General features: G+C 45.4%; 1 protein-coding gene across 5 annotated transcripts in view; it reads right to left on the bottom strand.

Moving 5' to 3' along the window:
* syne1b (spectrin repeat containing, nuclear envelope 1b) overlaps nucleotides 1-27,598 on the bottom strand; it is a 147,844-nt gene that overhangs the window by 74,817 nt on the left and 45,429 nt on the right. For all 5 annotated transcript variants that reach the window (XM_054797139.1, XM_054797136.1, XM_054797138.1 and 2 more), the window contains 30 exons: nucleotides 26,359-26,564; nucleotides 26,134-26,283; nucleotides 25,782-26,073; nucleotides 24,964-25,136; nucleotides 21,430-21,739; nucleotides 21,200-21,364; nucleotides 20,767-21,123; nucleotides 20,566-20,702; nucleotides 20,319-20,496; nucleotides 17,027-17,209; nucleotides 15,620-15,763; nucleotides 13,276-13,431; nucleotides 12,986-13,150; nucleotides 12,745-12,917; nucleotides 12,511-12,664; nucleotides 9,103-9,246; nucleotides 8,866-9,030; nucleotides 8,481-8,798; nucleotides 8,262-8,417; nucleotides 8,013-8,183; nucleotides 7,618-7,944; nucleotides 7,395-7,547; nucleotides 7,162-7,329; nucleotides 6,235-6,411; nucleotides 6,028-6,174; nucleotides 5,831-5,956; nucleotides 5,580-5,756; nucleotides 5,212-5,477; nucleotides 1,235-3,395; nucleotides 819-1,156 (listed from right to left, as the gene is read on the bottom strand). In XM_054797139.1, the coding sequence (XP_054653114.1) occupies nucleotides 819-1,156; nucleotides 1,235-3,395; nucleotides 5,212-5,477; nucleotides 5,580-5,756; nucleotides 5,831-5,956; nucleotides 6,028-6,174; nucleotides 6,235-6,411; nucleotides 7,162-7,329; nucleotides 7,395-7,547; nucleotides 7,618-7,944; nucleotides 8,013-8,183; nucleotides 8,262-8,417; nucleotides 8,481-8,798; nucleotides 8,866-9,030; nucleotides 9,103-9,246; nucleotides 12,511-12,664; nucleotides 12,745-12,917; nucleotides 12,986-13,150; nucleotides 13,276-13,431; nucleotides 15,620-15,763; nucleotides 17,027-17,209; nucleotides 20,319-20,496; nucleotides 20,566-20,702; nucleotides 20,767-21,123; nucleotides 21,200-21,364; nucleotides 21,430-21,739; nucleotides 24,964-25,136; nucleotides 25,782-26,073; nucleotides 26,134-26,283; nucleotides 26,359-26,564 (7,937 nt within the window). The remainder of the gene's footprint in view (nucleotides 1-818; nucleotides 1,157-1,234; nucleotides 3,396-5,211; nucleotides 5,478-5,579; nucleotides 5,757-5,830; nucleotides 5,957-6,027; nucleotides 6,175-6,234; nucleotides 6,412-7,161; nucleotides 7,330-7,394; nucleotides 7,548-7,617; nucleotides 7,945-8,012; nucleotides 8,184-8,261; nucleotides 8,418-8,480; nucleotides 8,799-8,865; nucleotides 9,031-9,102; nucleotides 9,247-12,510; nucleotides 12,665-12,744; nucleotides 12,918-12,985; nucleotides 13,151-13,275; nucleotides 13,432-15,619; nucleotides 15,764-17,026; nucleotides 17,210-20,318; nucleotides 20,497-20,565; nucleotides 20,703-20,766; nucleotides 21,124-21,199; nucleotides 21,365-21,429; nucleotides 21,740-24,963; nucleotides 25,137-25,781; nucleotides 26,074-26,133; nucleotides 26,284-26,358; nucleotides 26,565-27,598) is intronic.

The raw sequence follows: 27,598 nt of genomic DNA on the forward strand, positions 1-27,598 counted from the left end.
CATAACTTAAGAGACCCCAGCAACTAGCCGGAACTACTTTCCTCCACAACAAAAACCGACCAGAACAAAGTGGGGTAAAAGTCACTGATGGTGCACTACACTGCTGATTGGAATGTCATACAACCTCACGTCAAAAAATCCAAACTACCCCTTTAAGTACTGGTTTGGGCACTGTTGAAGCGCCGGCACTGCTTCAAAAGTGCTGATGTGGCACCGATGTGGCATAACATGTAAACGTTGGTAGGGATGCTCCCATCAATCGGCCACTGATCAGTATCGGCCGATTTCTGTGAAAAAGCGCTTGATGCTTGAAATGACTTTCAACGCTGATCACAAACGCCAGTCACCTGTGACTCGCACTATTGCAGCGTGCAGGCTGTAGCGATCCCTGCATGCAAGTACAGTGTCTTGCCCTAACTAACGTCTTGGGTAGCGTCTACCTCACACTTTCCTTCACACTGCACAGGCGAGCCAAAACAAAAACAAACATGTCTGCCGTGTGGAAGTTTCCTGCCAAACATGCCATGAAAAATATCCGGCGGGGTTTATCTAGCTCTTCATGCGCTTGACTATGTTGCTACTCGGTCTGAGAGTCATGCGTGTTCAACTTGTCATACTGTTATTATTGCTCACTTAATGCTGGCTGAGCAGTTTAATCCTTACTATTACAACATTGCACACTTTTTCATGCACTCAAAATCTTCTTTTTTCACGTGCTTCCAATTAACGCCCCATCCTTGTTAATTTGCATTTTAGCTAAATAAATACCCCAGCAATAATTACAGCATTTTCAGATATTGTGTTTTCGCTTGTACTACCTTTGAAGGACATCTTGATGACACTGCAGCTGATCCCGGACCTCCAGGCCTCTCTGCTTTGCCGACTCCACGCTCACCCGCAGCTGGCCTTTGGCCGTGGGGTTGACCAGGTTCTCCAGCTGGGGCAGGAAGGTCTCCAGCTCCTCCAGGTGGATGAGGAACTCCTGCTCGGTGGCCATGATGCCGCCCTGCTGCCGCAGACACTCCTCGTAGTTCTCCACGTCCACGCCCAAGCTGGCCTCCTGCAGGAAGGACACAGCGTCCTCCAGCCATTCGCAGGCCGCCTGCATCCTGAAGTGGTACTTCTGGCATAGCAGCAGGGCCTGCTCCAAGGTCACCTTCACACAAAAGTCAAAAGGCCTCCTTGGATATGACAATCACAAAGAGATAACGACTGCAACCAAGATGAGTCATACCTGTCTGGAACTCAGTTGCTTCTGAACGTCTGCCTGCAGCTTGGCCATTTCTTCAAGGCTGGTGTCCACGTGGGTCGGTACCAACTCGTTGGCACTGGTATATTTCTGTTTCTCCCTGCTGCTCAGAGCGGCCACGATCCTGAGTCTGGACTGAACCTCCTCCTGCATTATTTGTTGCTTTCTGATCTCCTCCTGCACCTTCTCTACCCGCATGTCCACCGTCACGGCGGACCCCAGCTCGGCCCGCACCTGCTGCAGCCAGGCCAGTGTCCTTTGCATCTCTGTCTCAAAGTCTTTGCTCTGAACGAAGCGGTTCTCGCATTCCTCGATGAGGTCCCCGACCGCGGCCTGCAATGATCGCAGCTCCTCCTGCCACAGGACCACTTGCTCCTTTGAGGCGTTGTGGGCTGTTTGTTCCACACGCGGCGCCAGAGAGTCCATTTGCTCCATGAGCCTGGATAAGTGCGAGTTGGCGCTCTGAAGGCTCCCTGCAAGAGCGTGGTAGTTCTTCAGCCTCTCCTCTGCCGACTGAGTCTCAGCGTTGACCTTTACCAGCTGCTCCTTGGTGGCCTTTAACTCTGAGTCCACCTGCATGGCCATCGCCTTCTGGTCCTCGAATGACTCCAAGGTTTCATCCAGATGCTCCACTTTCTGTTCAACCAGCCTCTTCAGGCCGTTGTAGAGGCTCGTGAGCTGTGTCATTTCCTCAGGGCACCAGGGTTGGCCGGTGCTGCGGAAGCCTTCCTTCTTCTGGTTGAGTTCACTCACAGCGAGACCAAGACCGCTCAGATCCACTTGGATGGCTTTGTAATCGCTCTGCAGGCTGAGCACCTCTTCGGTTTGCAGGCCCACGGGCTGTGTTCCCAGATGGTTGAACTGCTCCTCAAGCTCCTCGAGGGCTTTCTGAGTGACGTCGATGAAAGAGGTGTACTCGTTCCTGGTAAAGATGGCCTGCTGGATTTTCTCCTGTTTCTCTTTGGCCAGTGCTAGTATGTTGTTGTACTGCTGCGGGAGGGTGTTCAGTTTTTCATCGAGGTAGCAGTGGTCCACCTCGTTCAGAGTGGGTAGAATCTCCTGGCCTGCTCGTTGCACAATCAAGAGAAGGTTCTCATACTCCACTGCCTGCTCGACTATATGATGATACTTCAACAGCTGCGCCTCTAATTCAGCTTCGCCAACCATGAGGTTAATTTCTGGAAAGGTGACGATATCTGCTTGCTTGAGCCACTGGCATATTTTTTCTAGATCGTTCTTGAAGTACTTCCTGGAGACGAGCACCTTCTCGAGTTCTTGCAGTTTCTGGCCACACCTGTGCAGAGTTTTATCGAAGATGTTTTGCAACTCCTGCAGCCTGCTGAGGATCTCATTCCTCTCGTCCTCGTTGGCGTCCCTCATCAGGTCCCGCCCCTGCGACCACAAGGACGTCAACTCGCTCTGGTAGGCCTTCAAGCTGCTTTGGATGTTCCGGCACGTTCGCACCTGCTTGGCGAGGTCGTCGGGCAACAAAGCAACGTACTCCTCGGCCTGGGCCTTCTTCCCGTTCTGCTGGACCCAGGAAATAGACTGGTTCACAGCCATCAGGAACTGAGTCCTCTCAGTGAAGGCCTTGCTGAGGTGTTTTCTGCGCTGCAACACTTTAACGCTCAAGGATTCCACCTCTGATTGTGTGTGGGAAATGAGTTGCTGCAGGCGCTGGCGTTCGCTCAGGCCAAGGCGGGCCAGAACCCTGTCGGCGTCGGTCACGGCTTGGGACAACAGGAGCTGCTTGGCCTCCAACTCGCTGCAAATACTCAAGTGGTCGAAGAGGAAACTCTGAGCCAGCTCTGGAGGGGGACTCATCTTCATAGCCTCGGACAAGGCGGGTTGCTGCTCCTCGGCCCAATCCCGAGCTTCCCTCAGACGAACCTCCACCTGGCCCATCTCCTCCAGGGTAACCACCGAGTCTTGAATTTTTCTCTCAATTAGGTTTTGCATCTGAGACCAGCGCTGCTCAAAGTGGCTGATTTGCTCTTTGACCAGCTCCTTGTCGTCCAGGTTCAAGCGCTCAATGACTTTTTGCTTCTGGTCCTTCAGGTCCTCCAGTGTACCCTTTTGGCCTTCAAGTTCGATCGACAGTTTGCGCAATGCCTCCAAATGCTGAGAGGAACTTTCAGCATCGGTTCTGCAGCACAAAAAAAAAAGAATTCACTGAGCTGTCAAATGAGTCAATACAGTTTTCAACATAATTCATCATGATAATGGCAACTATGTCTAAAACAAGCTTTTCAGTCTGTTTTTTTTTTACATTTAATTTTATTGTTGTTTTATTATATGTGCTCTGCGATTGGCTGGCGACCAGTCCAGAGTGTACCCTGCCTCGCACCCAAGAGTCAGCTGGGATACGCTCCAGCAAGCGGCATAGAAAATGGATGGATGGATGATCAGACTTTTTATTCTGAAATTATAAGGTCCAATTCAAGTGAGAGAGAAACAATATCTCAATACTGTTATGTCCTGTATTTTCAAATGTGTAAAAGAGTGCATCATATCCCCAAACATGCTGTACCTCAGGGGTCCCCAACCGCGCAAACTTTCAGGCATAATGATTACAATAATTCGCAAATAACTACAACAAATTGTATATAAAGGGATATCAATTTTGGAAATATAGGCCATTATTTTATTCCAAAAATAATTTAGAGTTACAAATCCCCCAGTTTTTTCATGTTTAATGCGAGCGGCGACTTGTCCCACTTTGTTTTGTGGTCCTTGAACGCACCATCGAACTTTCTCCCACACTGCACAGAATGACTACTATATTGTATTTTTCCCCTTTTTCTTTCACCTCATATTTGGTCCCAAATGCTGATACTATGTGGGAATGCATAAAGGTAAGTTTTGATGACATTATTGAGTGCCAATGTGCATACTTGTTTGTTGGATTTGTGCACAATCGCAAGTTAATTAATGCTAGCAAATAGCGACGTACAATCTTCTCCCTGAAAAACAAACTGCACGGCCCGTATTCGCAAATCGTCCTCTAAAAGAGCTTCTTAACTTAGCCTAACAACACCTGACAGACCCAAGCCATCAATGCTGCACTGTTGCATTTTACCTGTAGCCAGGTATCGCAATGTTGTGATGACTTTCATCTCAGGCGTAAAAGCGTTCGTACGCTGGGTGGGACTCGTAAGCTCATGCGTGATGAGGTCCACAAAAAAACATTATCCCTGCATCGAGCCGGTAGCGTGTTGTTGAATCGTTATTTGGCTACAGAGAATATGGCTGCTTTTGCTCTGTCCTGCCGCCATCTTGTCTGTTTAAGACTCTCTTAGGCTTCTTAAAAGTCCCCACTCGTAAGATTTTTCTGCCTTAAGAGCTCTCGTCAGACGGCTCTCCCAAGACGCTTTGTGAATTACTTTTATTTTAGCAAGGAAAACATCTAGTGACGTCACTAAGAGCTACTTTTAGCCTTAAGATGCTTTGTCAATATGGGCCCAGGCTCTTACTGGTGGATGTTAGCTCTGTATTCGGTGAGTGCTTTTAATTTGAAGTTGTTCCTGTCGTAGTTTTACGCAATACATAATATATGATCAATTAGATCGCTATAATGTATGCATTGCTACCATCATTTCATGGTAAGCTACGGAGCATTTGTGACAATCCTTTCGCCGGCAGCCCTATCTCTCGAATTGTTCAAGATCGATTGCTAATCTTGCGATACCCGGTGCATGTGTCTACAATCGATCATTCATTCATTCATTCATTTTCTAAACCGCTTAATCTTCACCAGGGTCGCAGGGGCATGCTGGAGCCTAACCACTAGGCCACCATGAGGCCTACAATGGATTCATCTAAGGATTTATGGCTGATTCTTATCCATCCTGGAGGCTTCTAACGGTGCAACGGTATCTCATCCCTCGGCAAACCGGATGTCTGGTCACATCGGTTCATCGTTCACAACCCTAGCGTATTGTGTGTTTCTCATTTGAGCACACCTGGCTAGATTGTCCCACTCTTTGGAAACCTGCTCAAACAGCACTTCCACTGCAGCGATGCAGTCGTGGTACTCTTTGGACCTCTGCAGATCCTCCTGCCGCTGACTCTGCAGCCTACTGGCCTGGTGGCAGAGGTCCAGCCAGGAGTGACTCAGACGGTCCAGCTCTGCATGCTCTGGGGAGTCCTGGCCCAGTGAAAGTTTGCTGACTTTCTCCGTCATCTTGGTCAGGATGCTTTGCTTGGACTGGAGCTGCTGGATGCATTCCTGCATGTCAACAAGACCACTTTTAAGAGCAGCATAAGCAAATATCCTTGACGGGTTTTAGGTAAAGAGCATGCATAAATCTTTGGGGAAACCCTCGCCTACCTTGGCTTGGGACAGCATGTTTTGAGCTATCTTGGTCTCTAACTCTGCAGGTCTTCTTGATAGAGTGAGGAGCTGTTGTTCCATATCCAGGAACAAGCTTGTCAGATCTTGCTTCTGCTCCTTGATCTCTCTCCAGCCCTCTGAAAGCTCCTGAGCATTTGACATCCTCTCCTCAATCTGCAAAGACAAAACAGAATGTGCCTAATGAACATGTCCTCCAGCTGCTTTCTGGATCATGACACGAGCCTTACAGTCAGCTTGACCCTCTGGACTTCTGCGGCCGTCACTCTCACGGTGTCGTCAGACAGGTCGCACACTGAACACACCAGGTCTAAATAGGTGCTGGCCTGCTCCTGAAGGGCCCGGTAGTGCTTCACCTGAGAAACAAATCACATGACCATCGAATTTGTGGCCAAAAAACTGCAAATATGCTATGTTAAGACAGCACCTGTTTCAGTGCCTCCTGCAGACCAGACGGGGCATGCTGGTTTAGCCGGAGTTCCTCCTGGACGGCGGCGAGCCACGTCTGGCATTGCTGGAGAGTGTCCTGGTGGTTGACGTGTTTCTGCAACTCTCGGTCCAGACTTTGGTGCACCTGTTAACAAAATGTTTTGAAACCTTTGATTGTTGCAATACGGTGCATCTTAGACCTCACCCGTTGGGCTGTGCTGCATACGGCCGAGTAGCTGTCCCTGGTTCCCTGCTGGTGAGCTTGGACCTGCTGGCTGATCTTCGCCTGGACTTGGTCGGTGCAGCCGGCAACCAGATCTTCTCCTTTCTGCTTCAAGCTTGTGAGACGTTCTTCAAAACCGGCGATTTCCTCCATTATGGCCTGCAATCAGAGAGACGAACGCACGGGCAAAACCTTGGTTTTGATACAGTAGTCCGTTTGCGCCATCGGGCCAAAGAAAGCTGCGAGTGGCAACAATTTGATGCAGGAGGTGAAAAACACTATTGAATTCCATCCTAGGATGCAGGGGAAGTCCGCATCAAGAAATAAATGCCACCCATTCTTATTCAGAATTATTTCACATTGTTTTCTGCATGTAAAATTTGAATTATTCTCTATAAAATGTATTTTTTGGTAATATTTTTGGGTGTAGGGCCGCACGGTGGCCGAGTGGTTAACACTCATACTCTGGTTCTCCTGGTAGTAGTGATGTGGTAGTAGTAATGATTGGGACAAATCAACAGGTACAGTTGGTCAAATCCTAATTTGTTTCAGTCCTTCTTACCTCCATGTGTGCACAAACTACACTTCAATCTAAATAAAAAAGTAGATCATAAAAAGTTGTTGGTTATCGGTACCATGTCAGTCTTGAGAAGCAGAAAGTTATCAGTATTTTTGGTCATTTTGATACATAAAATGCACCTGATATTAAGTCACGGGACCAGCCATTTATAAAAAAACTGTGAAAAAAATTGGACACGTTTGGGATTTTGTCAGCTCTTTGGAAACAAATACATGGCAAAACTCGAGGTTCCACTGTATTAGGGAAGGGGTACTTCATTGTAAAATTGGATAGCAAAATTGAAGTAAGAGGAGCGTTGCACCCAGGCGTGTCTCCTGAGACGATCTTACCTTGTGGCGTGCAAGTTGCTGGGTGGCCATCTCCATGCTGCTGGTCTGCATGGATTCGGAGGTGACGAGCCGACTGGACATGTGCAAGAGCCATTTCTCCACCTCCTGCAGTTCACTGTTGTAGTCCTCATGCTCCTTCACCCACTCCACCAGGCTCTGGACCTGCGTCTGAAAGGCCATGAAGTTTGATCAGCAAGTTAATACGCTGTCTAGCTTTCCAAAGTCAGCCCTACCTTAGCCAGCGAGCAGAGCTCCAGGAAGTCGGCCTTCAGCGTGTTCATGTTGTTGTTAATGATGGGGTCGTGGACCGTGTCTAGCAGGGCTTCGCCTTTCTCCAGCACTGATTTCACAGCCGACTCATGAGACTGCACCACCTGCTGGATGGTCTGCAAACGGCACGTGCATGGTCTAGTCCTGTTGCTGCTTTTGAGGAGTAGCAGAGGTGATGTCAGTTACCTTGTACTTGGCAAGCTGGGCCTTCTTCTGGTAGAGCTCAGCTTTGGGCTCCACACTGGACGCCAACAGGCTCTTGGTCTCCAGCACCCACTGGGCTTGCGCCTTGTATTTATCCGTAAAGTCTTTGGAAAGCGCGATGCACTTCTCCAGAGAGCTTTGCTCCGTGCGCAGGGCTGCCACCAGGTCCTCCAGTTGGGCCAGCTGGCTCTCCACGTTCTCTCTCAGCTGCTCCGCTTCAGCTTCCTCCAGGAAGACCAGGGCTCGTTCGCTCTTCTCTCTCACCGTCTTCAGGTTGGCGTGACCAAGTTCCACGTCTCCCTGCAGAGCCTGCCGACAACACGTTCATCTTCTGGCTTCCATCCTCAGAAACCTGATCAAAAATGACGAGGACCCACCTCGATCTTCTTCATCTTTCTCTCCATGGCAAAGCGGTCCACTGCATTGGTGCTGGTTGCCACAGAGCGGAGGCTGTTCTGAGCCGCGCTGAGCCAGTCTGAGAAGGTGCTGAAGACACACTGGGCCTCCTCAATGCAGGACACCTCCTCCTGCAGCTGCTTGATTGTCTCCTGCAAGCACCAGAAGACAAGTCAGGTGCAAAGGCACGGAGGTAAGCGCAGTGTAGATCACCGGTCCTCAAATGCTACCAGCAAGTGGAGGAGCAAAGCGTGGTAGCGGGTTGTGATCTGGGTGGCTCTGCTGCTGATCCGGCTGCTAACATGCGTCTCATCTAGAACCTGCTGAGCCAAAACGCCGAGGCCTTCCATCTCGTCTTGATAAACAAGCACCTCCTCTTGCCACGCCTGCGCAAAAGAAGGAACATCAGCTATGTTTTGTGGACAACAGGATGCCGTGACGAGTGTGACCTTTATCAACTGCAACTGAGCGTCTTTGGTGGCACGGTCAGAGCGGCGGTGGCTTCGCAGTTGCGCTTTGGCCTCCATGCCCTTCAGCCAGCTGTCCAGACGCTGGAACTTCTGCTCCATCTGTCTGAGTTTGGCCAAGGCACTGTTGAGCTGAGCCCTGGTGTCGACCAGCCGGGCCTGGTACATCCTCCACTCCTGCTGCAGGGTCTCCAGTGCTCGGTCTTCGATTTGAGGCAGCCCCCAGGGAGTGACCAGCTCTCGGGTGACCAGCAAGGTGTTGAGCAGAGCCTGGCCCTCGGTGCAGTGCAGCTGGAGCTCCTGTGGTTGCACAGACTTTATTCATCACGTCAAACAACATTAGAGGAGTCTATCATGACTCTCACACCTGCAGCTTCTGCAGCGTCTCCTCCAGCATGTCAGCATCCCCCTCCAGCGGCGTGTAGCAGCCCAGCTTCTCCTGCTCCTGTTCCAGCCACTCCTCAAAGGCATGTAGGCCTTGCTGGTACTCCTGGTGGGCTTTCACCACCTCCTCCACTTTGCCTACAGCCCCCTGAGGTCAAAAGGCAACGTTATTTCCCATCTTGACACGTCTCCAAAAAGGGTTCCAGGATGCGTTTGTTACCGCAGCGCTCTCTTTGATGGCGCTGTAGCGCTCTTGCAGATCCTGCAGCTCCAGCTGAGTGACGTAGTTCTCAGCTATACTCGCGCTCTTCGCCATGATGGTGGCCAGCAAGGTGTCGTGGCTGAGCACTTCCTCGTACAGCAGCTGCGAGGAGACAAGTGCATAACTCAGACAGAGTTTAGAGAAGCCATACAGTATATACAGTCAACGTCGGGTGTGGACTTTTCATATAAATACCATAATAATATCCATCCATCTTCTATGCTGCCTATGCGCACTAGGGTTGCGGCTATGCTGGAGTCTATCCCAGCTGACTTTGGGTGAGAGGCGGGGTACAGCCAATGGCAGGGCACATATAGACAAACAACTATTCACACTCACATTCATACCTATGGACAATTTAGAGTCGCCAATTAATCTTGGATGTGGGAGGAAACCGGAACACCCGGAGAAAACCCACCCAAGAACAGGGAGAACATGCAAGGATGCCCAATGGAGATTCGAACCCAATCTCCTGACTGTGTGGCCAATATGCTAACCACTAGACCACCGTGCGGCCACCATCATCATAATACATAAATAACGTGTGATTTTTCATGCATCCAATGCGGTCGCTGTGCAGTAATCTCTCATTTATGGCGGTTAACTGGTTAAGTGAATTTCCTCCAAGTAGGATTTAATAGTAATAAATTTAACATTTTCATAGTTATGGCATAGAAAACCTGTTCTAAATACTTTTTTAAACATTATTAGAGCCCTCAAGACATAAAGTAACACCCCTATAGTCACCTTTACATTAGTATTACCCAATACACTAAGTCCCCTACTAACGAACATCCGACGTGCGAACACTCGTAGATACGAACACAAGCCGACTGGTCTATATTTTCATGTGTTTTGCCTTATAAGCCCATAATTATTTATATTTAAGTCCACACACCTCTCACCCGCTACATGACACTGTGGGTTCCCTTAGCAGCTCCTTCAGCAGCAGACTGTTACACCCACGATATAAGAAGGAGAGGTTCCGCAGGTCCTTCATACCGACCGCTGTCAGGCTCTACAACACCTGCACCACCTGAACCATGTTGTAGTCACTATGTATTCTTTACTTGCGTATCTTGCTTGCTGCTGTAACAAGTGAATTTCCCTGCTGTGGGATTAATAAAGTACTATACAATACAATATTTCACGTGCTTGACCAGTAGAGGGCACTGTGACACTGCTAATGGGACCAACAGGCGATTAAGACCAGTGGGAGGAGACTGAAGAAAAGCTAAATTTTAGCTGTACATGCAAGCTTGTGATTAAAGTTTATGAAGAGTTAATAGGCCTGCTTATAATTCTACACCACCCACAGAACACGACCTCTTTTAGAAGTCTAACGACGACGATCTGTCCTTTTTTCAATATCTCTGCCTCCTCCACCACAACAACGTATGCTGGACCACTCCTCTTCAAAGGTAAATAACATTCATCATTACGTATTATTATATCACTTTTATTATTGTTTTTTTGATTGATTATCCTGGTTTAATATTACTACTGCATCCAAACTCATATGTACATACATACACATATACTGTATATGTATACACGTACATGTAGTACCTACAGTATATCATTGGTAATATTACCTCTTCCCCTACTTAAGAACGATTCGACTTAAAAACGGTCGTCTGGAACCAATTGTGTTCGTTAGTTGGGGACTTAGTGTATAGTAAATATAATCAGGGAAAATAAGACATTACGCATAAATAAGATAACATAGATCACGTTTCTTTTTTTTTTTGGACAGTGTACTTCCTTTCGGCTTTAAAAGGCTTTACACTGGTATTAGTCAATATACCAGACCCTAGGTGGGGTAGGAAAATTGCCATGGGGGGGTACGTGAATAAAAATGTAAAACAATTAGCGCCTAACACTCAATTCCGGGTGCGCCTGAATGCCTCACGGTGCAATAAAACGGAGGAGACGGAGCATGAAGCTGTCCGTTGCTCTATGTGCATCATATGAACAACGAAGTAAGTTTGATGAGAATTTTGTGCATTAATAGTGTTTCATCTTGAATATTCCATTGATATCAGTGTCCCCATCCCAGCACGCCGTAGCTATGAAAACCTCATTGATATCAGTGTCCCCATCCCAGCACGCCGTAGCTATGAAAACCTCATTGATATCAGTGTCCCCATCCCAGCACGCCGTAGCTATGAAAACCTCATTGATATCAGTGTCTCCATCCCAGCACGCCGTAGCTATGAAAACCTCATTGATATCAGTGTCCCCATCCCAGCACGCCGTAGCTATGAAAACCTCATTGATATCAGTGTCTCCATCCCAGCACGCCGTAGCTATGAAAACCTCATTGATATCAGTGTCTCCATCCCAGCACGCCGTAGCTATGAAAACCTCATTGATATCAGTGTCCCCATCCCAGCACGCCGTAGCTATGAAAACCTCATTGATATCAGTGTCTCCATCCCAGCACGCCGTAGCTATGAAAACCTCATTGATATCAGTGTCCCCATCCCAGCACGCCGTAGCTATGAAAACCTCATTGATATCAGTGTCCCCATCCCAGCACGCCGTAGCTATGAAAACCTATCACTGTGATTGTGGATTATCGTTGGTTGTATGTATTTTTCTGTTTTGTAAATTCTAAGCGTGACATGGTGGGTTAACAGTATGTATGAATAAATGACATATTTTGTGTGTTCCGCCTTAGACCCCCAACTGCCACGCGCACACAGCTACATTAGCTGCCGCCCGACGATCACATCGCAGGCTTTGAAAACTCACTACACCCTGCCCCCCAAATGCCGCACCAAAGTAAAGCTTTTTAACACGCCACCCCGGCGAGGCATTTTTCATGCAGGGTGCAGGCAAGTTTCACACGGGAGACATGCTTGTTTTGGGAAAGTGGGCGGGAGACGGTCGCTATAGGCTGGATGCTGCAATGGGGGCAGACCTGATCGGTGTTATAAAGCATGCTAGGGTTAGGGTTAGAGCTTGGGGGTTATCAGCATATGCCAATACCGTGCTTTTTCATGGATATTTTTTATTTTATTTATTTATTTTTTAAGCATTTATTTAACCAGGTTAGTCCCATAATCGGCCAATACTGATCGGTGGCTGGTTGATCGGAGCCCCCCTACTTACATATATTTTTCTCTTAATTTATCTATTAAATATACTATATGATGAATTATTAACTTGAAGTTTTGAAATGCAGGCTGGTCTATTCAAGAATAATATGAGTTGCTTTAGTTCAAATGTAAATAAACGGGAAGTGGAAATAATGAATAAAACATAGCATTATATTGAACAGAGCGCTTAAGTAACGACAGCACTGGCACTGATCCCAGAAGCGATGCGTGTCAGGTTGGGTTTTACAGCGGACTGCATCACCTTGGCTCTGCTAAGGTTAGCAGTTTTGTCTCGCATCTCGGGGCACTGCTTATCAGCCGGGTCCAGGTTCTCCTCCACGTGCTCCAGCCAGCTCACAAACTGACGCACGTCCTCCTGGTAACTGGTCCACTGGGACAGAGAACCTTCCAGTTGGCTGTTGGTTTAGAGAAGCTTCACCGTCATGCCAAAAATAAAAAATTAAAATAATTAAAAAAAGAAGCGCAGGTTTCTTGCCTTTTGCACTGAATGCAGGCAGAGAGCAGAGCATCCCACGAGTCCTTCAGCTCCTGTATCTGCTCTTGGACCACGGCCACGCCATTTGCAGAGGTGTTTCTCTGAACGGCTTCTCCTCTGGTGATCAGCATCTTCAGCAGGATCTCCTTCTCTTGACGGGCTGTCAGCAAGGCCTGGAACGGCAAATCACAATCCATTAGCCAGCCGGTAAAGCGACTGAAACGTTCCCACTGGCTCCCACCTCCAGCTTGATCATCCGGCTGTCCAGGACGTTTTTGTCGGCCGTGGGGGCACAGTACGTCTGCAGCATGTGGCTGGTGTCCGCCACCCAGTTCTGCAGCTCTTTCAAGCCGTGGGTGAATAGCTGGTGCTCCGACACGATGCGGTCAATCCTGGACGCCTTCTCCTGTCAGTCGGGGAAGACGCCTCATTAGGACAAACACAAATCCAGTTCTAGGGGTTGGTCTAGTCTGGCTGATGTCCCTGCCTCCTGTCCGGCAGCACACGGCGACACGTTGGTAGTTACTGTACCTTGGTCAGGTTGGTTAAAGCAAGGAACTGAGCAGAGAGCTGAGAGACACGGTGCGCAAAACCCTTGCCGGCGGCGTGCTCGTCCAACAGCCGCTGGGCCTTCTCTTTCAGCCTGCTCAGCTGGACTTGGTGAGAGGCTAGCTCCTCCAGCACAGACTGGAACAGCACAAGCACGTTTATCAGCAGGAAGCACGCCAGCCGACACAACAAACATCAAGGCTTGGGTTAGACCAGGGGTGCCCAACACAGTGAAAAATGAAAGGGTGCAACTTTGCCACTTTGATATTTTGTAAAGATATGCTAAGAAGTTAGATATATATTTCAATGCATCTCAGCTTTGTCATATAGGTGAAAAAGAATACTATTAAAGCAGCATCCACTTCACTCTATGCCCCTTTTTACACATTTATTTTTTATTTTAATTTTACAAATATTTCAACTTTCTTCTTAAATAATTTTTGTACATTTTCTTCTCGTAATATTATGACTTTTGACTAATATTCCCATAATATTTAGACTTTTTCCCCGCCCAACCTATATTGAAAAAATTACAACTTTATTTTGTTTCACATAATATTATGACTTTCCAAAAATAACAGATTTTTTTCTTTAATATTCCATAATTATTTGTCCTCATAATATTACTCGTAACAATTCTGACTTTTCTTGTCGCTAAAATATGACGTTTTTTCTCTTGATGTTTAAACTTTATTCTCATAACATTACAGATGTTTTTTCCATTTTTGCTGTTGTTCTTTTTCTATTTCAACTTTATTCTGGTAAATTCTTACTCCCATAGTATTTTGCCTTTGATCTCATGAGATTATAACATTTTCCGCACTCAAATTTTCTTTATTTGTTTATTCTTTATTTCTTTATTTGTTGTTTTTCATAATAATACGAATATAAGAAAATTGATTTTTTTTCTTCCTTTTTCAGCTTTATGGCGCTATAATGGTTATTTTTCTCATATTAATACTTTATTCTCATAATAGTAGAACTTTTTCCCCAACCTATTTTTGAAAAAAATATATATTTTATTTTGTTTTGTTTGTGTCTCATGATTCTGTGACTTAAAAAAAATAACTATAATTAATAATTCAACTCTATGCTACTAAAAGTACATTATTTTTCCTCATATTACGAGTTTATTCTGGTACAATTAGGACTTTTTTCTCGTTAGAATATGAATTTTTCTCTTAATAGTTTGACTTTATTCTCATGAAATCACCGTTGGCTTTTTCCATTTATAGAAACGAGGTGAGGGTAGGAACGTAGATCCACTTTTTGGCTCAGCTCCCTCTTCACCACAACGGACCGATACAGACTGCAGACGCCGCACCAATCCGCCTGTCGATCTCGAGTTCCATCCTTCCCTCACTCGTGAACAAGACCCCGAGGTACCTAAACGCCTCCACTTGGGGCAGGACATCATCACCGACCCGGAGGTGGCACTCCACCTTTTTCCGGGTGAGAACCATGGACTCGGACTCGGAGATGCTGATTCTCATCCCGGCTGCGAACCGATCCAGTGAGAGTTGAAGGTCACAGCTGGATGAAGCCAGCACGACCACGTCATCTGCAAAAAGCAGAGACCCAATCCTGCAGCCACCAAACCGGAACCCCTCGACACCCCGGCTGTGTCGAGAAATTCTATCCATAAAATTTATGAACAGAATTCTGTTTCCCCCCGCAACCAAATTTTCCAAAATTTATTGCCTTGTTTCTTGAAAAAACATGAAATAATAATATTTCAAGTCTGTGCTACTTTTCCTCATAATTTTACAAACATATTCTCATAAGATTGCGACTTTTCTTCTCTTGATATTTTGACTTTATTCTCATCAAATCACAGCTGTTTTCTTCCATTTCTATTCTTGTCTTTCATTTTTTTATTTCACAAAAAAGTAACATCTTTTTTCTTGAACATTTCAACTTTAAGCTACTAAAATGAAGTTCTTTTTGCCATACTATTTCTTGATTCTCATAAAATTAAGACACTTGTTAGATTACGTCTTAATATTTTGACTTTATGCTTGTACAATTACTGCTTATTTTTATATTTATGCTTTGTTAAATAATATTTTTAGGCTGTGCTGCAAATGGCAAATGCTACAAATGGCCCCCGGGGCCACACTTCAGACACCCCTGGTTTAGCGATATGCCCCATGGAGGAAAAGGAAAGCAGGTTGGTGGATAGAGAAGCTGGTTGAGGAGGAATAGATTCCCAGGACACACTCTTTGAGAAGAAGAAGAATCAGAGAGACGGCAGCTAGCATGAGCTCTTCCAGATGGAATGACGGCCCTGAATGAAGACGAATCACGCCTTTTTAATCCTGCCTACCTGAAGTTTGTGGAGCTCCGTCTTCTTGGCCGTGAGGTCGTGAAGCCGCGTGCTGCTCTCTTGCACGGCCAGCTCGGTGGCGTTCAGGCACTCCTGGAGAGGCTCGGCACTGGCTTCGAAGTCTTTCATCTGAGAAACGAGGTTCTGAAGCAAAGAACGTGTCTTCTGTCAGGACGCGATATTAATTTTTTCCCACCGCCCAAATCGCGGAAACTGACTTCACTGCTCACAATTGACTCAAAACGGGACTAGAAATAATCCAAAAAGTGAGAGAAAATGCAATAATACACATTGGTCGGCAACCTTTACCATCAAAAGAGCCATTTTGCCTCCCCTTTCAGTAAAAAGAAAAAAATAGTCGGGAGCCACAAAATACACAACTTATAAACTTGTTACAACCACAAAATTCATCAAACAAAAGTGCGCCTACATTTGTAGGCCTATTCTGAAATCATTTAAACACTTAACTCTGTACGTCTTACTGAGTGCTTCCCATATTGGTGTAAAATGAAAACACAATGTAGCCAACTTGAAGATAAAAAAGTCCATCAGAGTTCACATATCTGCATACCGGCGCTAAATTGTCATCAGTAAGCATTCTATTGGTCCTGTCCTTGACTGTCTTTGCAAAGACAGGCATTCTTTCATTTTCTCAATCATTTCCTGTTTATTTTTTTAATTCAGAGAATAGATGTGCTGATATTTTATGAACGATTCTCCACCTGTGAATGGCTTCCCATCTCATGTGGAGCCCAGTGGTGATTTTCTTGCTAAATCTGGCAACTTTTCAAACCCTCTTGGTGACTTATTTTCTCAAAAGCGACTAGCGACAAATGCAAAGACTTCTCCTGACGTCGCTGGGAGATTTTTCTGGTATTTGGAGAGGTGAAAGTGAGAGCACATATTGTTCTGAGCGGTGACTGCACAGCCAGCTGCAGCAGCACACTATCTGCCTCTCCGGAGTCACCACCTCGGGGATTAGCGTGTCACGGGCTCCGAGCACGTAGCTACAGCGCGCTTCTCGTTAAAAAACATATTTCTATGCTCTTGTTAAATTGATTTATTTTACTGCGCAGTAACTTGCTTCAGACTCAACTCAAAACTCCCTCACCTTTTTTCTCTTCCGCGTAGTGAGACTCACGGCATACACTAGCCCACGTCCCCCTCCCTTCCTTATCCAATCAGTAGTCAGAATGCAGTCTAGATGAGTTCAGAGACTTGCGGTGCGTCGGATGTGTCACATTCTTTTCGAAAATGCACATTTCCCTTACTTCGGTGTTGAAAAAAATCACCGCAAAGGGAGCCGCCTCAAGGAGTCTGAAGAGGCGCATGCGGCTCCGGAGCCGCGGGTTTCCGCGGCTTGCCGACCCCTGTCCTAGGGCAACTAAAAGGATGTGTCCTGCTTACTTGGAGGTTTATCTCTCTGCTGTGCAGATTGGACATTATGTTTTTCCAGTCCTCTCGAGCGTTGTTGCTCTTTGTCCGAACCGAATCCACTTTGTCTTTGGAAGCCATGGCAGAGAGAAGCTCGCCGTTGAAGACCACGGCGTTGAGCTTCGACTGCCCGTGTTCTCTGTCGCTTAGAAACTCCTGGGAAAGAGAAGGAGATGATGAGATACACACACAGTGGAAGCTCCGTTTTCCACAGCAATATGCTTCGCTAGGCCTGTCACGATAACAAATTTTGCTGGTTGATGATTGAGCTACAAATTATCGACGATAATCGATATTATCGACGATAATCGATATTATTGACAACATACTTTCAGCCCATTTTCTCATTAATTATTGTCATGAGAGGTGCAATTCACATTTGAACCACGAGATGGTACTCTTGTATGGTGTACTTTTGTGAGCTACATTAGCTTGACACAAGTTGCCCTTTCAACCGTATTGGATGGTTGCATTTCTTTTGCAACATGGCGAGCGACACTGTCTGCTTTGTTTATATTTACTTTGCCGATCAAACGTCTCAGTGAGGCTGCCGGGATGAAGGCTCTGCTGCTCCAGCAGTAGTTTTTTTTTCCCAGTTGGGAAAACTGAGAAGGATGGTTGTGTTTCATGTGTGCATAAAAGTTGGTCGTGTTCTCCTGCTTCCTCATCACTACTTTCGAACAAATGCGACATATCGGTTCGTCAGTGGTCATGCGCTCACCTTGTTCATTCTGTTTAAAACCTAAATATTCCCACACCAGGCCTGATGTGTTCGCCTTAGTAACCATCGCTTCTGTGCCTTCATTCATGTTAGCGTATGCTTTCCCACGAGGCTAATTTGGTGCTAGCACGCTGTGTCCACTCACTAGTAGCCCCGCCTACACAAAGAGGCTGAATGAGAGGATGATGAAGGTTCACTTGCTCCATTCATTCCACTACAGAACCAATGAACACAGACGGATGCAGAGCGAACCCTCTCGTCATCCAGCCTGTGTAGCACAGAGAGACGAGCACATGAAACACATGCATACATGCACATGTCTATTTATCGAGGGCGGAATAATTATCGACCTGTTTTTTTGTTTGATTAATCGAGTTATCGATTATCGTGACAGGCCGATGCTTCGCTTTTCCTCCACTGTCTCTATTGTACAGCCAACCAGAGCCCATACAAAGCATTCACGCGTCAGTGACTCAGTCTGTGTCAAGAATGGATAGTGCTCCTTTTAGAGTACGGACCATACACACCAGGGGTTTCCAAAGTCCCACAGCGCATTCTAAAAATAATTGGAATAATTTAACAAGAAAACTCAATTGAAAACTAAATATTAAGAAAAAAAGTCGTACTCTAACAAGAAAAGGTAGCGATTTTACGAGAACAACATAATATTATGAGGAAAAATAAAGTAATTTTCATAGCATAATGTTGAAATATTAAAGAAAAATGCGGTTGTTCTTTTTAAGTCGTAATATTATGAGAAACAAACAAAACAAAAAAACAAAATACAGCTGTCATAATTATGAAAAAAAAGAGTAAAATTTAAAAAACAAAGCACAAATGGAAAAAACAGCTGTAATTAAAATAAAAAACATAAAAAATTAAAATTAAAATTAATTTAGTAAGTACTACGTGACAAAAGTCATCATTCCGAGAAAAGAAATGTACAAGAAGAAAGCTGAAACATTACAAGGAAAAATAATGACATTTTAGTACCAAAGAGTTGAATTATTCAAGAAAAAATACGTGGTGTATTATTATGAGAAACAAACAAAATAAAGTTGTCATTTTTGGAAAATTAGGCTACGGAAAAAGTTACGATAATTTGGGAATAAAGTCATAATATTACGAGAAGAAAATTTACAAATATTATTTAGAAAGAAAGTTGAATATTTAGAAAATTAACAACAAAAAAACCCAGCTGTAATTTAGAGAATAAAGTCAAAATGTTATGGGACTAAAGTCATAAGTACGACAAAAAATGTACAAGAAGAAAGTTGAAATAGTGGAAGAGAAAAAAAAACACAAATGTAAAAAAAAAAAAGCTGTAATTTTATGAGAATAAAGTCAAAATATGAAGAGAAAATAGTCATATTTAATGAGAAAAAAAAAGTTGCAATTTTAGAAGGCTAAACTCGTAAGATGAGCAAAAATGATGACAATTTATATTTACATTTATAAATGTAAAAAAAAATAAAGTGTATATATTTTAAAAATATATATCTATTTTTAAGTCGGAATAATATGAGAAACAAACAATACAAAATAAAGTTGTAATTTTTGGAAAATTAGGTTGGGGAAAAAGTTATAACAACACGGGAATAAAGTCAAAATATTGCAAGAAGAAAATTTACAAAGATTTTTTAAGAAGAAAGTTGATGCAGTTTTTTCTTGAAATATATAAAACTTCTTAGCATATCTTTACAAAAGTGGCAAAAGTTGCATCTTTTCATTTTTCACTTTATGGCCCCCGCTGGAGACCAGATTCCAGCCAATGATTCCTTCAATCAAAGAAAGCACACAGAATGATCAACAATCACCGATGAGGCGTTCAAGCACACTGTGTTCTGTGTGGGCAAACGATTTGACTCGCGGGCCACATTGGGTTAAAAAATTTGGCGGCGGGGCCGTCGATATATAGGTGGCATCAAACAGAACGACATGCTTGCTCACGATGCAAAGTAAAAAAAACACAACGCATCCACGGCAAGTGAACGCATCACATACTGTAAATCAACTACTACTACTACATGGGTGATAAACAACAGCTAAGCGCTAAACATAACACGTAACTTCAAAGTGTTATTTCTAAATGCCCACAAGGCATGCTGGGTAGTCCAGCTGCAACGACAATATCAACTATGAACAATAAAACATTGGATATCAAGGATACGGTATGTTAACCCCTCCTTGTTTACTTCCCTGATGACCTCCTCAACATATTTTGCAATAAAGCAAAAATGCGACAAACATGTTGTGAGAATGAGTACAACAAGCTACCCAGCATGCCTTGCAGCGAGAATATATGGGTTTTTTTGGCGTGGGTATTGTGCATAGATGTTTGTTTGCATGCCCACATGGAGCCGTGGGTAGGTTTCTTTTTGCACCGTGTGTTGATGTGTCGTGCTGTGTTTTTGTACAAGCTGGACGGATGCTTCTTGTGTCAAATCAATTTATTGATTGTGATGACTTACAAAGCCCCTGATGAAATAGAGGTTCCACTGTACTGTAGTCATCCAACGTTGGTCCTCTGTCATAAACATTTACCTGAATCTTCTGTAAGCTGGATGACGCCTCGGTGAGATTTTGGGGTGCGTCAAAGCATTTGGCCGTGTTGATCTTGGCATTGACCAGCCACTGCTGGAAGGCCCTGTAGGCCAAGCAGAATCCCTGCTCCTGCAGCTTCTCTTTGCTCTGGCACTCCCTGGCAGCTCGGAGACTCAGACTGGAAGCAAAGTAAGAAAAACTTGCATTGAGACTCTCTGACTGTATTGTAAATCTTGCAAGTTCCTACCTGTTGTATTCCTTAATGAGGGCAGACACTCTCTCAGACTGGCTGGCCATGTCTCTGGAGAAGCGGCACAGATCGTTGAGCTGACTTTTCAGGCCATCGCACATGGGCTCAGCTTTGACAAGCTCCTCCAAAGTGTCCTGGAAGTCAAGACGAGTTTTTCATGCAGATGTCTGTGCACAAGGCATCTCTGTGCACCTTTACCTTTGCAATCTGCCAACCTTTGACGCCCTCCTCTCCGTCAGTTTTCCCCTCCGCCTGAGCAAGTCTACGGCGCCAGTCCTGCAGCCGACAGCTCGAATCCCGCATGTCTTGCTCCAGCTGTGCCGACAGAGTGCTGAACTCCTGCTCGGAGCTGGTCATCTGAGAGAGGGCGGTCTCCAGACTGGCCCGCGTCTGAAGCGCCCCGCGTTCCCACTGTTCCCAGCTCGACAAGAGGGCCGCTTCCTCCCGCTCGATGGCCTCGTAGCCTCCTGAGCCAGTGTGGTCTCTTGCTGCTGCTCCGCATCTTTGGACCCGGCTGAGCCTCTCTCGGCCTCGCTGCTTAGAGTCTAGCAGTTCCTGGAAAAGCCAAAACGTGAGCACTGAACTGAATCCACTGGTGGATAGCATCTCTAATCCTAGACGTCATACACACCTGGACTTTGGAGAGCTTTCTTTTAATGGAGGCCGAGTCCCCTGACAGGTCGGACCATCGCTGGAGTTCCTCCTTTGCTGAGATCAGCCAGTCATTGAAGTCTCTGACGGAATCCAGGTACTGCTCATGTTCTGACACGATGGTTTGCATGGACTGTATTTTACCCTTTGGGAAAGGAAAACTGCATATTAATATATGAATAGTTTTTCTGACGCTTGCAATCAAATCACCTTAACCACAGCTGAGATATCAGCAAAGTGCGCGTTGAGCTCGGCCCTCGATTCCGGCCCAAATGCCTGGTCGGCGCATTTCTCATACAGCTCCACAGCCTTGTCCGTGAGACGGGACAGCGCCGCCGCATGAGTGTCCACATCCGCCTGGATGGCCCTGAGGCGCTCCAGCAAGGTGGACTTCTCTTTGAGGCCGGGCTGCTGCCCCAGAGTCATGCCCACCTCCTGCTCCACGGACTCCATCCACTGCTGGATCTGGTTCTTGCTCTCCTGGAAGCTGCTCCACTGGGCCACCGTCCACTCCAGTCGACTGGGGACAAGGATTTGATCCAAAGCCGGGGGTTAGTGACTCATGTAACTGGGGGCGGACTCATACGAGGACATTCCGAACGTGCTGGACTTTTGGTGTGACGTGGGCCTGATCACAGTACGATTGGCCTAGCGGTCTTTCATCAGGACGGCTATGCAGCTTTTTGGTTTTGCAAAGGTGGCCGCTATAGACAGGTGGCCTCTATAGACAGGTTGGCATCCAGTTTGAATGTTAACCAGTAGAGGGGGAAAAAAAAGAAAAAAAATGAAAGAATAATAATAATGCTGACCAGTAGAGGGCACTGCGGACTGCGGATAAAAGTTGTACAGCACTACTAGCCTTGTTACTATCATGGTTCATGGTTCATGGTTTTAATCCTGAATATGCATGAGTCAAACAGTAGCACATCACATAGTACAATTCACAATTTTGCATGTCCAAAAAGGAGTAGGAAGAAGCAAAGCTTATTTAATCCTACCCCTCATCAGTTTTACATCAGTTGCAATACATTTATTCACCTCTTGTTCTTCCAAGTGTACTTTGTAGGTCTACATGACAATGTAGTGCAATCATAGCCAAGGTTTTTACTTACTAAAAGGAAGCTACAGGCTTAATAATAACTGATAGAATATATCCACGACCCACAGAACAAAGCTGTGCTAGTAATGTCTGACGCTTGTTTTTAATATTTTACTTTTTATACGGCAGAGTGTCATTACAGCTTTAGTTCATCAGGAAGTGACGGGAAGTGACGGTGGGCGTCCCGAGCAGGAGAGCTAGGCTCAGTGCTAGCTCTGAGTTTGGAGAGAGTTGGGAAGTGTGTTTATGTTGGCGTGGATGTAAAGTCCTGCAGTGTTCTCCGCTGTTAATAAAGCCATTAAAGTGCATCGGCGACGTGAGTCTCTCCTTCCCCACAACAAGCGGCATTACAGTATTGACCAGTGCACACCAGGAAATAAACGGTGTCATTTCTTACAGGCATTGGCTGGACAGCTATGTAGTGGGGCTTGTTTAACCTTTGCCTTGTGGGCAAGCAGGAAGGAGAGACGATGCTGAGAGATGTGTGTGTGTGTTCTGAGCTGCTGTCTGGTGGCCGCGTTCAATGAATAAAGTTGGCAGAAGCAACAGGAGAAGTTTCCTTCTTTGCTTCGGAGCTGAATAACACTGACAAGTTAACAGACTAGTAGCGAACGGAAAAGAAGACGGCTTTGTTTGTGTCGAATACAGAAGATGAGGACTTTGATGGATTTGTGGATGAGGATTGATGAAAAATAACGTGAGTACATTCTAAAATACTTCAATTAAGTACAACCAAACTCAGTTTTTCTCCCGCTGCTGCATGCATGCTAGCGTATGTTTTTTTTTTTATTGTAGTGTCGCTGGGAGCACGTCCTGTTCCCAGCCTACTTTGCGGTAATGTTTTGGTGCAAATGCTCTTAAAGTTACATGTTTGACCAGGAAATAGCAAGCTCAAAAGAAGACGGCTTTTTTGTGTGGAACAACTGACAGTTTGTGTGGATCTTGTGAATGATTGTGACTGAGCTAGGACTCAGTAATTAAAGTCTACACACGACGGCTTCATTGATTGAAAAACCAAACTTTTTCGTGCATGAAGCTTCTACTTGAGTTGGTAATTTGGCCGCTATATGCAGTCAGATATTGACCAAGGGAGACAAAATGGGTGGCCGCTGGCCACGTTGGACAGGTGACTGCTATACACAGGGTCTATAACATGTAAATTTGCTGGGGGGGGGGAATTTTTCAGTGGCTGCTATAGACAGGTGGCCGTTCTATAAAGGTGGCCGCTAAGACAGGTTTGACTGTTGTTTTCATTTTGTTCGTGTGTGTGCCTTATAACACAAATGGGCAGAGTAAAAAAAAAAAAACCATACATGATTTTTTCTGGGTTCCATGTAAGTGTGCACTGATTTTAAATATACTGTACACAACATTGTACATCCAATACATACTCTTTGTATTGGATGTACCAAGCATGCCTTGCGGGCACTTTATCAATAACAGTTCAGGGTTTCTCCTAGGATTTTTGAAGCGGTGGAGGTGGGCTGCATGGCAGGACGGACCGCTGCTGCGTCTGCAATTATTTTTTTAGTATGACAAATCACAATTTTTTATGACTTATTTATTTATTAACTTTTTTATTGATCTTTTTTCCACAACCAGCAGAACATGAGCCGAGAACATTGCCAAACTGTTCATTTAATGGCAAAGTTGCTGAGAGCAGCTGAAGTGAGAGTCGAAAATGTCGAGCCTCCTTTTGTTACCTGACCTATTTAATCAAACAGTACCAAGTGACTATTAGTACATTTTGTAGCATTTGACACAAACCTAAATTTAATTTGATGCCTGTTTTGAAGTCATACTTGGAAAATGAATTGTTCAATAATATACTGCACTTTTCAGTTTGTTTTAGAAATCTGTCCTGTATGAACACTATAAATTCACAGTCCAGGGTTATGGTTGCACAGCTGCATCCAACTTGCAGCACTAAGTTACACTGACAGAAACAAAAGGAGAGGTGCGACCTGCGCTACTGCAGTTCTTTGGATGTTGTTGTGGGGTCTTTTGTGACCTCATTGGGGTCAGGAGAGATATTGCAGTCCTTTCCTTCCTGCAGCTGTAAGACTCTATAATAAATAAAACTGCTCAGAAAAATCCTGTACAATAAGCATGCAATTAACGATGCAATAAACCGTGTAATAACCCTGTGACTTGGTCAACGTGTACACTCCCGGGAAGGTTCACCACTGTTCCATGTTTTGTGCCGTGCCATTTGTGGATAACGACTCTCAATGTGGTTGGCTGGGGTCCCAAAGCTTTAGAAATGGCTTTATAACCTTTTCCACACTGATAGATCTCAATCATCTCACTTAAGTTGTTTTGGAGAGGGGGGGGCAATCACTTTTTCCACACAGGGCCATGTTGGGTTTTTTCCCCCTTTTTTCTCCTTTGATAATAAAAAGGCTTCACATAAAAATGGCATTTTGTGTTCAGTTGTGTTGTCATTGACTAATATTTAAATTTGTTTGATAAAACATTTAAGGGTGACAAACATGCAAAAAAAAAAAGAAATCAGGAAGAGGGCAAACACTTTTTCACACCACTGTATTATAGTATTTATTTATTTATTATTATTCTGTATTATTATGTATTCCTTTTTTAAGCACGTATTGACCACGCCACGGTGCCATGGTCACATTTCCTACCTGTGGCAACTCATGGACGTAATGAGCATGTTGGCCCAGGCATCCTTCAAGCTCTGAAGCCGTGAGCAAATGGCTTCCTGCCCTTCCATTCTGTTGTGCTTGAGGACTTGCTCTCCTTTGCCCACTGTCATGTTGAGCTTCACCTCGCCCTCACCCTTCATCAGCAAGATATCCTAGTAGGAAACAAATAGGCCGGGACTTGATCATCTTCATTACAAAAACAAATGACGTCTCACAACAAAAATAACACTTTTTAGTGCACGTTTCTATTTCTGAACTGCAGGTGATGCAGAACTTCTCTATGCAATTCTCAGACCAGAGCCAAGATCTTGGCTAAGTAAGCCCCGTCTGGAAAAAAAAACAACAAAAAAAACAATGAACAACTCAGTTTCTGTCTCCTTTCTTTCTCTTAAAAAAGTACTGTGCACCCTGCCCTGCGCTGATGAGGGCAGGGTGATGAGTGTTCTGTGCACTTCCCAACAAAGCACTTCAGGTCTACGGTATCACCTTCATGCAAAAAAAACAACATTGCAGCGAGTACAGCACTAATGTGAGTAACTGGCGATCAGCGCCAAGGTAAGTCAAAAAAAGGTTTGTGTTTGTGTGTTTGCCCTGTCGTTGACTAGCGACTAGTCCAGGGTATACGCTGCTTCTCTCCCAAAGTCATCTGTACAGAAAATGGACAGATGGATGTCAAATATTGTGGTAAATATTCATCTTGACAAATCCCCTAATAAATGAATGTTCTTTATCAAGTCCCACCAGTAGTAAGAACAAATAGTGGTGACATTTCAACCCAGATCTTTTCATAAACCGACCTGTACAAGAACCAGCCTTTTCTCCAGGGTCTCCTTATTTCCGAGCGTGCTGTTGAGAGAAGCCAGGCGCTCCTGGACGCCGTTCAGCCAGGTCCATGTGGCTTGCAGCGTCTCCTCAAAGGCCTGCTCCTCCTGTAAGGTCAGCTGGCAGCTGCGCAGCCTATCCCGCACGCGTCGTAGCAAGGCTTGGTACTGCGACTGCAGCTGAGCAGACACTCGCGTCTCGCTGCTGTCGCCTCGCCCGCCCTCATTGAGCGCCTGGGCCTCCTGGCACAAACGCTCGAAGGAATCCCTGCGTGAAGGTAAGAGGATGAATGAGCTGCGTTTGTGCAAGAGAAACCTTGCAAAGCACCTTTCTTTGAGAGCTTCCTGCTGATATTCCTCCACTTGCTCGAGCAAAACCTTATCAGAACCACGTTGCTTGACTTCAAGTAGATCTGTGGTCATCCTCTTCTCCATGTGCTCCAGCCACCACCTCAGCTTCTTAAGGCGGCCTTCGAATCTTCAGGGAAGTTCAAGTGTTTCTGAATGAACGTATTGGGGTTTTTTTTAGCTGAAGATGAAGATGTTCTCCTACCCTTTCATGAGGGATGCACTGTCCTCCAGGATCTGTTGGTTCTGTCGGCACTGCTCCACAAAGCTGTCCCAGTCTTGCTGGATGGAGGACAAGTGCTGCTGGACCTGGCCAGCGTTGGCCTTGGGAAGATGGAGCAGCAGTTTCTCTCCCTCCTCGCAGACCTGCGTGAGATGCACCTCGCCTTCCTCCATGCGCTCCACGGCACCCTGAAAAACAAAAACAACTGTATTTTCCAACGTTTGGATGGTCCTGTGACTTGTACAGACCTGATCAAAATCTTAAGACCAGTTGAAAAATTGCTAGAATTTGCATTTTGCACATTTGGATCTTAATGAGGTTTTAAGTAGAGCTACAATATGCAAAACAAGAAGGGGGAGTGAGACAAAAAACATTTTGAAAAAGTCATTTATTGAAAACAACAATTAAACTGAAATAGGCTGTTTATCAGCTGATCAAAGGTTTAAGACCTTCGCTCAAAAAATAACAAAAAACTCTCCAAACCAGAACATAAAATGTTCTCAGTAATGAGGAGCTCCACCGTTCTTGTTCATCACTTCCAAAATGTGTTTGGGCGTGCTTGATGCCAGTGTTTCCAGGAGGCTAGTGGGAACATTGCTCCAAGTGGTGAAGATGGCTTCACCAAGGGCATCAACTGTCTGGAACTCATGTCCATTTTTCCAAATCCATCCTCCATTGGATCTAGGTGAGGGCAACACGGAGTATGGTCCAAAAGAGTGAGCTTATTCCTCTGGAAGAAGTCCTTTGTGAAGTGTTGAAAAAGCCAGTCGTTACCACACAGACAAGGGCCTCGAGTCATGAGGGATGGCCCCTGCATCTTCACATAGCCAGCTGCCGTTTGACGCCCTTGCACAACCTGAAGCTCCATTGTTTCATTGAAGGATCATGATGGCGCCCCCTCCATTGTGGAAAACATCTCAGGTGGGATCTCCTTGTCATGCCAGTAACGTTGGAAGCCATCAGGGCCGTCAAGGGAGAATAAAGCTTTCTTCCACCTTTCAATGTCCCATGTTTGGTGATCTGCAAATTCCAGACTTCTTTAAAGCCTTCTCTGTCAGATGGCATCTGATGGTTATTGGACTGCACTCGGCACCAGTAACAACCTTCATTTGGGCCGAGGATGGTCCCGTGTCTTGGCGAACAGCCAAAGAGATCCTCCAGCTCAGGGCTGGTAACATATATTTGGGTCTCCCACTTGGCTTTTTGTTCCATGAGCCTCAGG

This window comes from Dunckerocampus dactyliophorus, chromosome 13 (genome assembly GCF_027744805.1).
Source record: "Dunckerocampus dactyliophorus isolate RoL2022-P2 chromosome 13, RoL_Ddac_1.1, whole genome shotgun sequence".
Taxonomy (NCBI): domain Eukaryota; kingdom Metazoa; phylum Chordata; class Actinopteri; order Syngnathiformes; family Syngnathidae; genus Dunckerocampus; species Dunckerocampus dactyliophorus.